This window comes from Aethina tumida, chromosome 1, assembly GCF_024364675.1.
Source record: "Aethina tumida isolate Nest 87 chromosome 1, icAetTumi1.1, whole genome shotgun sequence".
Taxonomy (NCBI): Eukaryota; Metazoa; Arthropoda; class Insecta; order Coleoptera; family Nitidulidae; genus Aethina; species Aethina tumida.
The window spans coordinates 56,070,387-56,086,828 of record NC_065435.1 but is presented as its reverse complement, the minus strand read 5'-3'; the positions used below and the strand labels follow the sequence as shown (position 1 = coordinate 56,086,828).

The 16,442-nt window shown below is 28.6% G+C and overlaps 1 protein-coding gene across 1 annotated transcript in view; it reads right to left on the bottom strand.

Moving 5' to 3' along the window:
* Positions 1-1,886: 1,886 nt before the first annotated feature.
* LOC109601597 (uncharacterized) overlaps positions 1,887-16,442 on the bottom strand; it is a 113,483-nt gene continuing 98,927 nt past the window's right edge. The window contains exons 6-7 of the mRNA XM_049968348.1: positions 11,015-11,254; positions 1,887-3,476 (exon numbers count right to left, since the gene is read on the bottom strand). Of these exons, the coding sequence (XP_049824305.1) occupies positions 3,387-3,476; positions 11,015-11,254 (330 nt within the window). The 3' untranslated portion in view covers positions 1,887-3,386. The remainder of the gene's footprint in view (positions 3,477-11,014; positions 11,255-16,442) is intronic.

The window sequence follows — 16,442 nt, the reverse complement described above, 5'->3', positions numbered from 1 at the left end:
CAATTAACGCAAAATGGAATTTGAATGAGATGAATTTTAAATATTAAAATCAAAATAGCATAAAGTTCAAATCAAAATTTCCTGTCTTTCTTCTTTTCAACCGTGGCATAATTCATTTAGAGACTGATTATAACATTTAGAATTGGACCAAAACATACTAAACGATTTTTTTTATTTTTATTATCATTTTGTATGTCATATATATTAATTATATTTGGTAGTTCTGTTTCTTATATGTACAGTACATTTTTTAAGGCGTTTTGTAGAGACAGACTTTTAACAGATGCTTCACAGTGACTCTTTGGACTTGGGTCATGTTGCAGGATTAAATATTGGAAGCATATCTACTTTATTTATTTGTTTAATTTGTTGTAGTCTACATTTCAACTGATTCCATCGGTTTTAGCATTGTTGATGTCAGGGCTGTCTAATATGGATTTTAAGGACAACATATGGGATATTCTGAGCGTAGGACTGATTTTTCGTTGTCCGCAATTGATAAATTGATTTAATTTATGATTTTTTTTTAATTGTTTGTTTTTAAGTCATATAAAAAATTTTGCTATTTTTAAAAACAATACAACAAAACTCGTAACATTTTATAAATGGTTTGTTTCTTTGACTTTTCTCTAATTGCACTCGTCTTCTATTCGTAGCTTATCTATCACTTTGAACTGCAATAAGCGAAAGTTACAAATAGCTTGAATATGTTTAGTAATTAGGAGAAGCAGGAGAATGGCAATTAATTCTCCTATTGTCCATTTTGCGTTGGTCATTAGTTCGGGAATCCTTGATTAACAGATTTCGCTTGTTAAATAATTAGTAGCTTTGGATTGGAGGCAAATTATACCTTACAAGCGCAAAATCGACTGATTAAACCATTTGATAAACGGAATTAATTACTTCGGCATAATCACGTCATTCCTTCGAATGAAAAATTACTTTTAATTACGTGTTAACTTTCCAATTTTATCTAGATGCTAGACAAATGTGCAATTACGAATATAATCGGAATCGTTTTTCTTTTCGAAATTTTTTTCTTTATTGTAATAAATTTTTTAGTTCGTACAAAATATTCACGTGGTACATAATAAAAGCCATTCAAATTGTAACATAACACGTCCATCCACTTGTCCCTTCAAACTTTTTTTATGTACGTGCTCGACTCTGCAATTTTACAGCCTACATACGTAAATTCTGAGACATCGTGACTTGGTAATTTCAACTCCGGCTAATTGCAAGTCGTAACGACAAGCCTTGTAAATGGACCTTTAATGCATGCCAATTTTCAGCACCTGACGCTTTCTCCGCATTAATACAACTCAAGAAATTTATACAGGATTTTTTCGTTGCAGGCGTCATCAAGGAAAGTTTTCATTAATTTAACCTTTTTTTGTGTAGTTAAATTTTTGGACGAAGCCAAACTTCGTATTTTAGGTCATTAAAAATAAATACCGCAAATGAGTTATACAAATTTTTACATTTACGTTTGTATGTTTGAACCAATACTTTGGTTTGAATGATTGACGAGGGTTGACGAGATGGCACGTCGATTTTTACGTTATTTACTGAACATTTTGTGGTTTATTATAGAATCAGAATTTATTGATGAATTATATCTAATTTAAACTGTCAAATGTATAAAAATAAAAAAGTGACGTGAATAGAAACTCATATATTTTACATTTAAACAAAAGTTTTTTTGACATCATCATTTTTTCTGCAGTAGACATTAATATATTGTATGTATTTTGTAATATTCCCATGGAACAGTAAAATTTCAGTTTCTCGTACGCATATTTTGTTTAACAAAAAACGTAAATATAGGAGGAAATAAAACAGAAAGAAAACATTCAAAATAAGCTTTATTAAATTAATTTGGCATAATGATTAAAATTTGATTTTTACAATATTATATACAATGAGTGAATACATGTAATATTCATAAAGGTGACCGTAATATTTTTGTAGTGCTTGCACATACCTAGCAAAAAATACGTATAACACTTATAGACTATAATCAGTTCATAATACAATAATAGTCTATTTTAACGATAATTTTATGTTAAAGTAATGAATGTTTAAGTAACATTTGAAGTCTCAATGAAGAATGTGAGTTAAAAATATGTACAAAAATAGAACAACACTATGAAAAGGTAGCTGATTAACTTTAGTCTATAACACAAACATTTTAGAATACAGTAGGCCCAAAACAGATACAAAATTTTTCCTTTTAGACCAATTTTTCTTTTGTGGAAGGTTTAATTTGTACCTGATTTGGACTACCTCAATATAGACAATATTTACAGATGGTTAGTGGATAAATAGTGTTGCAAGAGTTCTCGTTTTAACTACTGACAAACATTAATATCATTTTAAAAACCACCATTGAAGCAATTAATACAAAATTTTCTACTCCTATAGTAGGTAGTCTAAAGGTATTTGAGCAATTTTTCAACTTTATACAATGTCAAGCCAATATCATCAAAGAACTACGTAAGTATCACGGGCTTCTTAAACTCGTTCAGAACTCCAACAACAAAATTACCATCCACGTTACAGATTTAATTTTTTTCACATTTTCTGTAATAGTTTTACAATGTAAACAGTCTGTGAAAGTCGGTATCAGTACCCACGACCATATATATGTGTATTTTTTTTAGAAACAGTCAATGATAAATACAGTATTTACAGCGAAAGTCAGATTTGAAAAACCAACGACCTTTAATCCTCCAGTCGTCTCCATATACATTTCCAAAATTGTTTCCTATCGATTTTGTAGTATAAAAGCGACGATTCAATGAGTTGAAAACTATTTCTATGTAGTGCAATCCAAAAGATTTACATATAACTTTTTTTCTTTCTTATTTATTTCAAGCTCGTTGCAGATAAAGAAAGTTTACTTCAATAAGCAAGATTAAATGGCTGACGGGGATTAGTTAGAGTGTTGGCATGTAAGTAATGAAATTTAAATAACATGTAGACGTAAATCCGATGATTCGCTAATTGCAAATTGGCCCGGAGCGTTCGAATGGACAAATGATGCTGTGGTCAGAATCTGGTCACGTTAATACGGCATGTGCAGGCCGCAAACCGTCAGCAATATTAGAATATCGAATTCAGTCAGCAAGCGACGTAAATCCCGCGATAGTAATAATTTATATGCCGTTTGGTTTTTCAGTGTGACATGATGTGAGAGTAACAGTATGAAAGAGACAAAACGTCTAAATTTACATCACGCTTTTGTGTTGTTTTATATATATTTTTTTTGTTTGTTTGTTTGTTTTGGGGGGGTGTGTAAAGGAGGAATGTCTTTTTACAAAAAGGTAGGGCGGGTATTGTAATACACGAGCGTAATAAATCAGCCTTTAAACTTGTTGTGTTCGTTATTGTATGCAGCAAGACGAGCTGTGATCCATGACGTAATCGCCGCCCGTTGGGAAATCAATGTCTTCTTCGAAGTCGAAGTAGTGACACTGAAAAAAAATAACAATAAAATACTCGTCATAATTTTCAAATGTTTATCATTGTAAATAATAAATTAGATTCATTTTTTATTTCAATTTTTATTAAATAAAAGGCATCCACAGTAAAAATAACACAGCTTTAAAATTTCCTTTTATTTCAAACAATTTTGTTGGATTTGTAAATAAATTTAGTTGCACGAATATAATATTACAAATATGATAAAATTTATAAATTAATTAATATTTATCTAAAGTTAATTTTAAGACCAATTAAAGCTTAAAACTTTTTAAATTTGTAATTATTAAAATTATTAATGTAATTCTTTCAAATTATAGTTAAAGACTAAAATAATAAAATTAAATTTTCGAAACATTTTTTTTGTTCTTAACCTTTCGGGCACGTTTAGATATATAAACTTTCTATTCTATAATAATTAAAACTATTCCACTAGTGAAATCATAAACTTAAATTAAAAAAAAAACAATAAAATTGATATTCAGAGAGTACTAATTTTTGTCCATAAAAAAGTAAAAATTATTATTTTTTAAATATGTGTAGTATACTAATTTTTTATTAGCACTATCTGTTTGTGTTAACATTGTTTAATGAAATCAAATAGCTTATATCGTTTCTATCAAGAAAAATAAAAAAAATATCACTGAAATTTGAATATTGAAGTTTATTTAATTTCTATTAATTTGTGAAAGTTGTTTACATAAAAGTGATTTTGTGATTCGATAAATGTACAATATTTTATTATATATTTTTCATATTTTGGCAAATTTGTTTAAAATGTATTAACACAATATAAACTTAATAAACCTAATGTGATGTGATGTTAAGTTTTTTATCTTTAAATTGAGTTTAAGAGCAGTTAGAACTTTGATTTAACCAAACTATAAATTAAAAAAAAAAACAATAAAACTGATATTTCTAGACAAATTTAGTTAGTAAATTAATTATTTTGTATAAAAAATTATTTATTGAAGTTAGGAATAATAGAACAAATGTACCACTATTCAGATATATGTAATACTCATTCATTTTTCAGTTAACAACTATGTCTGTATTGTTTTTATAGTAAACAAAATTAAAAATAAATAAATAAAATTAACATAAAATATTTCGAGACAAATTCAGTTAGTTAAATTAGAACTTACGATATACTGATTTTATAAAAAAAGGTTAAAAATTATTGAGAGAGTTTATCACGAACTACATATATTTGAATTTTTGAGTATCTGTTTATTCTGTAAAAGATATATACTTAAATGTTCAGTATTTTATTATATATTTTGTTATTTTAAGAATAAATTAAAATTTACATTTATTTAAATTTATTTGTTATAAAATAAAACTACATATTTTATTAAAAGGTAATTGCAATTAGACCTTGGAACTTTTTAATTCATAATTTTTAAAATTATTCATCTAAGCAAACCACATAATTGAAAACAGGTAGATTAATGAAATTAAATTATTATAATTAAAAAATTTTTTATTAGTGAGTCCTACCTAAAATTTTGAATTTTCGCTTATATGTTTATTAATTTGTATTATTTTATGAAATTTGTTTACATAAAAGTATTTGATAGATGTAGATAATGATAATATGTTATTAATTTTGCAAATCTGTTTGCATTATATTAAATAATAATTATCAATTAACATCAAGTGTAATATTAAATGTTAAAGTTAAATTTGAGAATAATTAGATATTTTTAGTTCATAACTGTTAAAATTACTCATTCAATCAAATCATAAAATTAAAAATTAGTATTTTAAGACAAATTTAGTGCAGCAAATTTATTTTTCTCGATACGAATGAAAATAATTTTTAGTATTTTTTTTAAATTTATCATATATAAATCATAGTTTAGTCATGAACTAATTACATACCTAATTTTTGTTTATTTGTATCAATTTGTTAAACTTAAAGTTAAAGTTAGATAAGAGTCCTAACAAGTTTACATTTGTTTAATTAATTTTAACAAATTCGTTTACGTTGCAGTATTAAATAATATTATAAACTAACATGAAATAAAAATTATTAAGAGCAATTACCATTTCTATTAAACATGATATTTCGCCACAAATTCACCGTTAATATAAAAGTTGTTAAATGTAATATACTAAAGTTACTATATATATTTGAATTCTTGTCTAGGGTAATCTGTTTTAACCAACATCATCTGAAACAAAAATCCTTTGATGAATGTTCAACATTAAAAAATATAAAGTTTGTTTAAATAATTTTGACAACCAGAGGAATACTAACAATTAAATTAAAAATGCATCGCATGCTGTGCATGTACATTTCGAACTATAAATATTGGCTGGTTAAATAATGTACAAGTGACCGGACCCGTTGACACAGCTTGGTGCAGCATTGTCCGAACTGCATATCTACCATTGTTAATGGCTTAACTACTTTACGTACATATTAATATTCAAATTTCACTGTAAATAATTCAAAGCAAACATCACGTAACCCGAGATTACTGCATTAATTTTACTGTTAATTCCCACATGTGGATGTTTGGTATACGTTCGTTATTTATTTAAGTGCACTGTTTCAGATGATTCAGTTTTGAAAAATGTACACGGCGAGTGTCAACGATATCCGGTCTTATTAAATTTCTATTCATTCCCTTGCTGTCATATAATATCAGCCGTTCCCTCTAATATTACCACCCAGTTCGTCACTCACTTATATTACGAGATCATATTCTCAACGTAAAACCATCCTGAACGGGTCGCTTAGAAATATGATGTAAATATGGCACGGGGGTGGAATGGAAAATATTAAATGTCTTGCGGAAGGTCGGTTTTATTATTTATAACCGGGGGTTTAAGTAAAAAAAAAATATACGGGATCCATGCAGTTTGTTTTCATTAACCCCGATAAAATGTGCCGCATCGTAATTTTTTAATTTCAAAATACGGATAAATTACCGACGTCCGAATGAATTTAATTTATAAACTGTGCAATACAAATGAAAAATGTTTTTTGTGCGTATGCATATTCAGCAAGGAATAAATTATTTTATTAATTAAATTTTAAATCGTTTCGGTACAGCTAAAAATTATATTTTTGTATATAAGGTTCAAGTAACGGTTTACAACAAAAATTCACACTCACACTCCTGTTTTCAGCAAATGCTTTTTGTAAATTTAGCCATATTGTCTGCGGAAATTATATAGTAATAAAATAGTTGTTAAACGGAGTTTGAATAAAAAGTAGAGTGCAAGTGGGAACAAAATATATAATAAATATATATGTTAGATTTATATATTTATTATTTTATTTTTTTAGATCTTAGTTTTGTTCAATTTTAAGTAACTTTTATTTTTTGTTATTAAGATAATATCTATCTGAAATTATATCTATTAAGTTTATTTAAGAATATTTTGATTTTATTTTAAATTTAATTTTAATAATTTTGTATTATTCTATCAATTTTTTCAATATTATTTAGTTATTTTAGCAAATATTTAAAAGAGATTATTAAATATTAATAAATGCTTCATATTTTTATTTATTTAATATGTAAAATCTAAATGGTCAGATTTAAAATATAGTTTATTATATTTTATATTTAATATAGTTAAATTATAATATTTCACTTGTAATTTTGGCGAATGCGAGAGATTATTGATTTTGGTGAATGCTCATATTTTTTAATATTTAATTGGTATAGTCAGAATTGTCAAATTTATAAAAAATATATCTTTAATATAGGTCTAACTGGCAATTTTTTCATTATTTTTTTTTTTCGAAACGTATATTTTTGTATTTATTTTATTTCTAGCACCATGCCAATATTTTTGTAAATAGAAGTCGATTGAAATATGTTTTTTTTTTTTGAAAAGGACACTTTATCTGTGTTTTTTAAATCGTACTTTTTAAAAATTGATGTTAAATAAAAAGAATAAAAATTTATCAAATAGAAACTATTTAATATCGTATGACTAAAATGGAAAACATTTAAGTAAGCTAAAAGAACGTAATATACTTTTGTCACATATCACATCACACAACTTACACAAATCTGTCTCTTTGAGCCGATTATATGAAAATTGCTGGCAAAATCTAAATCATATATAACTTCCTCGGGTGCATTTTGTTTATTTACCATCTGAATCGGTTCAATATCCAAAAACGAATTTCGTTTCAGGTCCCGTTGACTTTGACGAATAGCCGGGTTTTTCTTATGTTAAAATTCCACAAATACATCTCTTTCATCGTTCACCTCGGCATCTAATTTCGTAGACGATTTAATGTAAATGCTGTATTTTTATTCCATTGATGTCTAATTCGAGGCCGGAAATTGCGGAAAATCTGTCAGGGATGAAACGTCTCAAAATCTATTCACTGACAGACAGTATAATTCGACTTTATCGCATTGGAGATTTCCGAAAAGATTTCCGATATTCCATTATTCGTTATAACGTTGTTCGTTTAATGGTTGTTATTAAATGTTGTTTTCGGGCATATATTTTACAATAAAGTCGACATTTATTGTCGTTTTATTTAAATAAATATTATTTATGTCGAACAAAATTGTTTTCATTTCTATGAAAGCCATTAATATGGTATTAATTATGTATGTATTCTAGTTATGCATATTCATATGTTATGTATGTTTAATATTATTAATATAATAATTTGAGGTCCACTCTCATAGCGATGTATTCAGTAAATTAATAAATTAAAGTTAAATCCGCATTTAATGCCGATAATGCAAGTCATAATATATTAAACTCAATAATTACGAATAATTGTATAATTATTATACTGTAACAATAAGTATAATATTATATACTGGGCATGAAATATTACTTTATTAAACTTTATTTGACTAATATGAAAACTAATGAATTCATTCTATAAAAAATATTACTATTGAAATTTTGCCAAATGTTGGAAATTCAATAAGGCAAAGGCAACATAAAAACGATATTCGTGGCGGGTTCAAGCATCAAAGGACGCATTATTTACACAAAGCCGAAGCATTTAAATCGCATGAAACGTTAGAATCCATACCATAACCTTAATTAAAATCAAACTGTACGCAGAAAAACGTTGCGATCCGATTTGGTAAAATTGTAATTGAAAAAATAAACGGAATGAAACAGGCATAAATTTGAATGATAAAATCAACCTGAGTTATTCATGTGTTAAATGCAAATTGACGTTTTCATTTAGTCTGGATTGGATTTCGACGCGAATTGTAAATGTTGTATTACTGCGTTAAATATGTTAGTTAAATGGACATTTTGCATTTTTTATGTTGTTCGATAATCGAGTTGAAAACTAATGTTTGAATTCATGGAGGTACACATGTACGTTTATTTATTTATAATTTTTTAACATACATCAATTCAAATAACATGTAACATGTTATGAATGTTAGGAATTAATTAAATTTTAGCATTACGAATTAAATATTAAAGAAATAAGCTATAAAAACTTTACTACTTTTCGTTGTAAGAGCATTCACCAAAATTTAATAACAGAGCGCATTCGCCAAAATTACAAATAAAAGTTTTTTAATAAGAATTAGTTTCATCATAATGTTTAATACTACTGATAGTTCTTAACTTTAAATTGTTATTGTTTTATTACCAATAAAAGAATAAAATTGTGGTTGGCTGAAATTGTTGACAATAATTTGATTCTAAGTAATTAATTTAAACATTTATAAATTTATTGACACTATTATATATCATATATCAAAAATTCTCTCTTATTTTATTTAATATACATCCATGAAATTCTACCCTTCTTGGCTTAGTGCCTTTCTAAAATTAACTTCATAAAGTTCTATAATTAGAGTCTTTCAAAATTTTTCTTGCGTTATCTCCTTTAATATTACATATCTGCAATAACTGTATTATACAGAAGTCTACGTTTCATACGTATTATTACTTTTGTAACTTTCTACGTGTTATGCTTTTTTGTTATTTTTAAAATTAATAAATATTTAAAATGTAATATATTGTATTAAATCAAATAATTATAAAATTTGCATAAATTTTAACATAAAAGAAAGTACATATTTAGAGTTATCTAAAATAAATCTTATATTTCTGATTATATTGAATATAATAAAATAAACTCGTCTTCAAAAGTTAAGGATATTCAAAAAAGCATATAAAAGAATAATAAAAAGCCTTTGTTACCCGTATTATTAAAAAATTTTGAAAACTGGTGAAATGGTAGGTACGAGAAAATTCAAATAAAATTGACATAGTTAACAAAAATTGGAGCTAAACTGGAGGAAATAGGACTTGGAAATTAGTTTGAGTGTGAGCCCAGACCTACAAGAAAAACTCTGGTTTCTACCCAATTTCAACGCACAATGTCGCTCATTCCCATCGTTGTTGCTTATGGTTGTGGTCAAATGTGTCGAAATGGTTTTGTAAAGAAAACCTGTATTTGCCAGGAGTTTCTGTACCGTAACTCTAGTGATATGAACTTCTGTAGCGTCTTCTAGTTGATCAGCTAGTTGCGAGGAACTTTACTGACATTCAATAGCAAATGTCAGTCCTCATTTACGGCAGTTTTCATTGGTTTACTACTGTTTGGTTTTTCTGAAGATTTTCGATAACGTCTAACAGACCTCAGATTCTAACATTCCAATTGCTTTTCTCATTTCATTTATAGTAAATTTACGTCTAGGCATAATTATTCAACACTACTGTAATCAATCATAAACTAAACCCACACTGTATTGACTTCTTTATAGACGTATATAGATTTTTCTTTATCTTTTTGTTTTGAGTTTCATAAAACTTAATAAAATAATTACCGTCATTTGAACTTTTGAACATGAGTTTATTAATTATTATTATTTATTAAACCTCTTTTTGGAGTAAATAATAATAAATATTACTCTTACATTTCGACGCCACTGACTTCCGAGCCTCGCCTGAACCGAGAATTTACATGGACAAGACAAACGTCGACATGTGGAATATATTACGGAGTGGGACTGTGTGTCGAGGGTGTATATCAGTGTTTATAAGACAAGTGGGCATTAACAATGGCGCCGACTTGTGTCGAATGATGCGTCGCTATTAGGGCAACTTCCAACGACATCACTATATTTATACCCACCCTGTGTGCCTCCGTTGTAACAAATAACGATCGTAAACACGTATTAGAGATCCATTATGCTTTATTATGCAGCAAAAACGGTTCCGCTCGCAGATCACAGCATTAAGACGTTTTCCCTTTTTTTTTCGTACGAATTTAAAGTGATGGAAATTGTTTTGGCTCCCGCAAAAGGAGTCGTCGAGATGTTGCGTGATTTAATATATTATATTTTCCTTTATTAGTTGACCTCAAACAAAATTAAATTCCTTGTGTAGCAACATAAATCAGACGATATAAACGTGCTCATATATAACAAGTTTATGTGGGTGGTCTTGGATAAACAAATTTGTCAAAGATTGTAACATATTAGCGCCGTGTCTTAGATTAAACTACGGTAAAGCGATATCGCATGTATCCAAGGAAAATATTTCGGCTTATTTTTACCTGGCACTCCAAGCATTTGCAGTCGTCGGTCTGTTGGCAGGTTAATCCCAATATCGATGCCGCTTCTTCGTAGAGGTCTATACTATTTCGTCGACTTCTACTACCTACGCCTTCTTCTACTGTTGATGGAGTTGTGGAGCTGGACGAGCTCGTTGCTATGCATTTCTCATCGGATTGGCAACTGGGCTTTTGACGTTTATCGGATGTGTTGCCGCCGCTCCCTTGGTTTTGTATCAAGAACTGGAATTAAAATGTTAAATTTTGTATTAACATTTTTAATTAATGGTGATAAATATTTGTACTGAGTAAACATTTGGTTATTCATTAAGGTGCATTCTCGCTTATAATCCAGGAAATTTCAATATTTAGTTGTCGAGCAAGTACCTACGGGAACATGATAAGCAGTATACTAGGGAATATCAAAGCAGTAAAGGCACAAATTAATTTCTGTTAAGGAGACAAGATAATCATTATGAACTGTTTAATATTAATTAACTATTAATCTTGGTAAATGGAAATTACAATTTGCGGTGAAGCTCTCGATATGGAGACGTAATGTTTACATAATACAAAAAGTTAAAAAGCTAAACTAACTGGTATGTTGTCAATTTTGGAGTACCTCTCAGTAAATTTAATAGATGAAAGCGACTTAGTAAATTTTGAACTCGAGCAATTTGAAGTTCTATAATATATTGATGTGGTATTACATCAAAACCAAAATCATATTTATTTCGTATAACCTGTGATTGGTTGAATATATTTAGGGTACAATTGAAAAATAGTGACAAAATTTAATTCCCTTTTGGATTATAACGATTTTTATCCTGCATTTACTGACAGATATTACCATGTGGAATATATTGATGCACTTTATGAGATTGGAATTTTACAGTGACATAAACATTGTTTATTTTTACATTCAGCATTTTAATGGATATCGGATAATACTTATTAACATTTAATCAGAATAAAAACATAAAAATTTTGTAAATTAAAAACATATACACCAAATTTTATTTTCAAGTAGGATTACGTGCATTGTTTTCAAATAATTGTTATATTGTTTTCGTACGGATTTTGGCATTATGATCCACGATTTCCTACATAGTTTTTGTCTAATTTTTATGATTATTTTAAATTTTAACTTACACAAAACGGAAAGTAATAAAGTCATCACTTTTTTTATATGCCTACGCACACTGGTAAAATGTTTCAATTGTCAAATTTTTTGTTTAAGTAAAAGTTAAATTATTTAAGTAATAAATAAAATATTACAGTATCGGACAAAATTAGAGCAACTTCCTTTTTTATTAAATACTAACCAATATATACTTACGAGACTGATTTTTATTCCATTAAACAATAAAACACATATATATAAATTATGTTATTTATTGATGAAACATGTCAAAAAAATCAAAAAAATTACAATTTTTGTCGCGACAAAATTAGAGCGACTCTTCATAGAAATTAAAAATAAGGTTAATCCAATGTAAATGGCCTAATATTTAATATTACGTCCAGTATCCCTTATTGGCTATAACATCCTCACATCTTTTTGGCATACACGAGACTAGATTGGAAATTATTTCCTCATCTATATCATTCCAAATATTTTTTGATTTGTTCAAACAAATTTGCTTTATTTGTGATGCAATTTACTCTAATCTTTTTATCCACAATCTCTCACAAGTTTTCTATTAGATTAAGATCGGGAGATTGAGCTGCCACTTTAAGACATTGATTTTTTGTTGAAATCTCTTGCTATTCAGTTTCGATACCTTTGAGGAAAAAGAGGTCTTGCTTCTCGATTCTTTTTTGAAAGACAGGCAGGACGTCTTCCTGGGAGCCCTGCCTCCACTATGCGACGCTGAATTGTACTCGAATTAATTGATTTATATCATAAATCTCTTAAAATTTGAGTTGCGGAAATTCTTGGATTATTTCTAATAAGCATTTTTATGCGACGATCTAATGCTCTGGAGGATTTTCTGTTTCGTTTACCTGGTTTTTGATTCTCCATACTTCCATGAACTTGGAACCTTTTAATTGTTTTTGATACCACTAGTTTTGAAACAAAAAACTATTCGCTTATAACTTTTTACAATCTTAATGAATTATAGGTCACAATAATTTTATTTATAAATCCGCCGACAAATGTTGACCACGAGGCATTGTTTGTGGAACAAAAATAAACTAAACTCAGAGAAATAAATTAGTGGGCATAAATAAATATTTTATAATTTAGTTTTTGTACATTTTATTTAATATTTAACCTAAAGAAACTTCTCACAGGGAAAAGTAATTTAAAGTAATGTATTATTTGAATTTTGATGTTGGTATGTTTTATAAGAATGAGTTAATGAGTTGATTTAGAATAATTATGATGTTTGTGAGTTCAAAGATTTTTTCCCTGATTATATACATCGTAAAATGTTTGATCCGTCTAAATTTTGAGAGAGACGTCATGCACGACAGCCACTTCGGGGCTTTCTCTATCGTGCATATCTTTCTCAAGATTCAAACGAATCAAACGCTTTTCGATCTGTATACAGATTAAATAGAGTTAAGCTATTGAAATCAATACTAACTGCAAAGCTTTTTAGACCATGTACAATTACTTAGGTTGGGATTTCATAATAAAGGAAACTCAGAAATAAATTTGACAGCAATGTTGGTACAATTGTTCAATTAATTTGTAGTGTTATTGGAGGCTTTCTGTTCCATAAGGACTTAATTCACCACCTACTTTATTCCCTTCTTAGAAACTATGTTTATAAAATATCAAGTTTTCTATAGTTTAGTCAGATTATACCGAAATTTTGTAGTATACAAGCCAAAGATATAATAGTTCTCTTACTTACAGAATTATTTAATGTTTTTGTCAAGCATTTAAGTTCAATTTAATTTACAATACTATTTTTAATTATTTTTTTATATTTTTATTTGTTAATGGTTAATATAGTTTAGTTGTTATTACTATAAATTTTAATTAAATGCTTGTAATATAAATTAAGAATAGTAAAACAGTAAGTAAAGGTAACTGATATTCAGTTTTGCGAGAGATGTGTGTATTGTTTGTGCTACCTCATATTAGTTGAACTTTAGCTGAGTGAGTAACTTCTTTCAAGAATAAATAATTTCATGTTTTACATTTACAGTGGATAACTTATTTAATTACAAACATTTCAACCACTAGCAGAGAAATATCAGATAAAAAGTGAAGATGTTGTGATATACAGAATGTAGAGTATAAGTTTGTTGCTGTATCTCCATATTTTTCATTTTTATAAACTGCGAAAATTGATAAAAATTGGTTAATTGAAATTATTTCCTTTGTATGACTAGGATATATAAATAGAATCTGCTTCACTTCAAGTAGTTATTTTAAGATAGTTTTCAGATTATTATATTGTATAACAATAATATAATAATAATATTTATTTTTTTCTACAGTTATTTTGTTGTCTATTAAGAAAATCTAGTTGGTCAATGCTGAACGAAGTGAAAGATTTCACCAACAGATGACTGAAGTAGAAAGAATATCTAAAGATTCAGGATGCATTCGAATTCATCTCGAGCAGTACCGCTCCACAAGCCAGTGGTGGCGGGAAGCCAACGGATCAACTGCAAGCCCAATCCCCACCCAGGGAGGTTCTAGGACCTTCCTCAGACTGGGCTTGTTCTTCCGGAATCAGTTGACAGGGAGCTGGCATCTTTGTCAGTCCCGTCTTCTGGTTCAACTTCACCCGTATATGTCATATATACGCCCTTTCCCCCATATGTGTTATCACATATGGTTCCTCTTTTGGTTATGATCTCCGGATCGGTGCCCGGAGAGGGGTTTACACTTTCCCCTCTCTGTCCCAAAAAAAAAAAAACACTCGAATTATTTAAAAATATATAAAAGAAAGCTTCCATATTTTTGCTGTAAACTCATTCATTATTTTGAGAAATATACATATTGTAATTTTGTATAACTCAAAATGTTGTTTACTCTGTAATGATAAAAATAAAAAAAATATATAACAACAATCGCTGGTTCTAACTCCATTTGAAATGATAAATTTGACAATGCGATCAATGGGGTAGACACTGTGAAACTTGAACAAGTCGTAATTTTTAAGCTGACTTCAAAAACTGTTGGAGGGAGATCATGTTTACTGTGTTCGTCACGCACCATGTTCTTCGAACGACGCGTTAACATTAACTTTTGTTCAGTTACAAACGAGTGCTGAAGAAGTTCACGAAATGTTGAAATCAGTGTACACGGATAACGTGGGCACGATACGTTTGATTGCAAGACCGTAATAAGCACGCTGAAGACGAACAACGGCTGGGACGTCCCACGACCCCGAAGTTCGTTTCAAGGGGAACGACTGTAAACTACGAATATTAAATGGCATAGCGTACTGCAACATTTGCGAAACAATGTACGAAGAAAGAGACCAGAAAATGGGTCAGCGGCTTCCTCTTTCGTCTGCGACAACGTGTCAAGACACACCTCGTTTATGGTTCTCGTGTTTTTCGTAAAAAAAAAAATATCTTTCCATATCCGCCTTATTTTTCGGATTTAGCACCTCGCGACTTTCTTTTGGCCTTTTCCAGTGATAAAAACCGTGATTAATCCTGACATTGAGGACACGGCTGAACTGCTGAAGCCCTCTCCCTAAAAAGCTGAATATCCTGAAATGCGACGTATTTTATATTTCAATTATGGAAGGTTGAAAAAATTATTATTTTTATAAATTGAAATTGAAATAATAATCGCATACAACATGTAATAATCCATCCATCAATTTGGAACAAAAATTTAAATTGATGATTGAATGTATCCAAATCAGTTCACATTTTAAAATGCTTTTTATTCCATCAAAATCGAATCAAATAATTAGAAATTGTTAACTAGGCTATCAGAGTATTCACCGAGGAACGAATAGAGCACTAAAATTAATTAAAGTGATATCCGAGTAAATTTATAACAGGTAAAACGTATTCGTTGCAGTTCTAATTTAATCCCCGTTTGCTGAGTAAGGTAATATTTTCCTACGGATTTAATTGTTTAGACGGAATTAATTATTTGAAATAGTGTAATATATTCAAATTTAACTTGATATACCTAGTCGAAATACGACACCGAAGGATAAACAAGTGCAAACATGTGGAAGTAAGTTCGCAACGGTTTATTAATCAAATACGTCACCACATGTTAATTGTATATTTGTGTATAACTTTTCCACTCTGCAGTTATTGACGGTGACACAATTTATTACATATTAACTGGATCAACATCGATAACACTACTAATTATTTACATATGTGTTAATTATTGTTACACTAATTTCAAACGTCAGCTAAATAATTTTCATAAAATCATCAATCATTTAATCCTCACCTCGATATATTAGTCCAATGTTTGCGACTAATT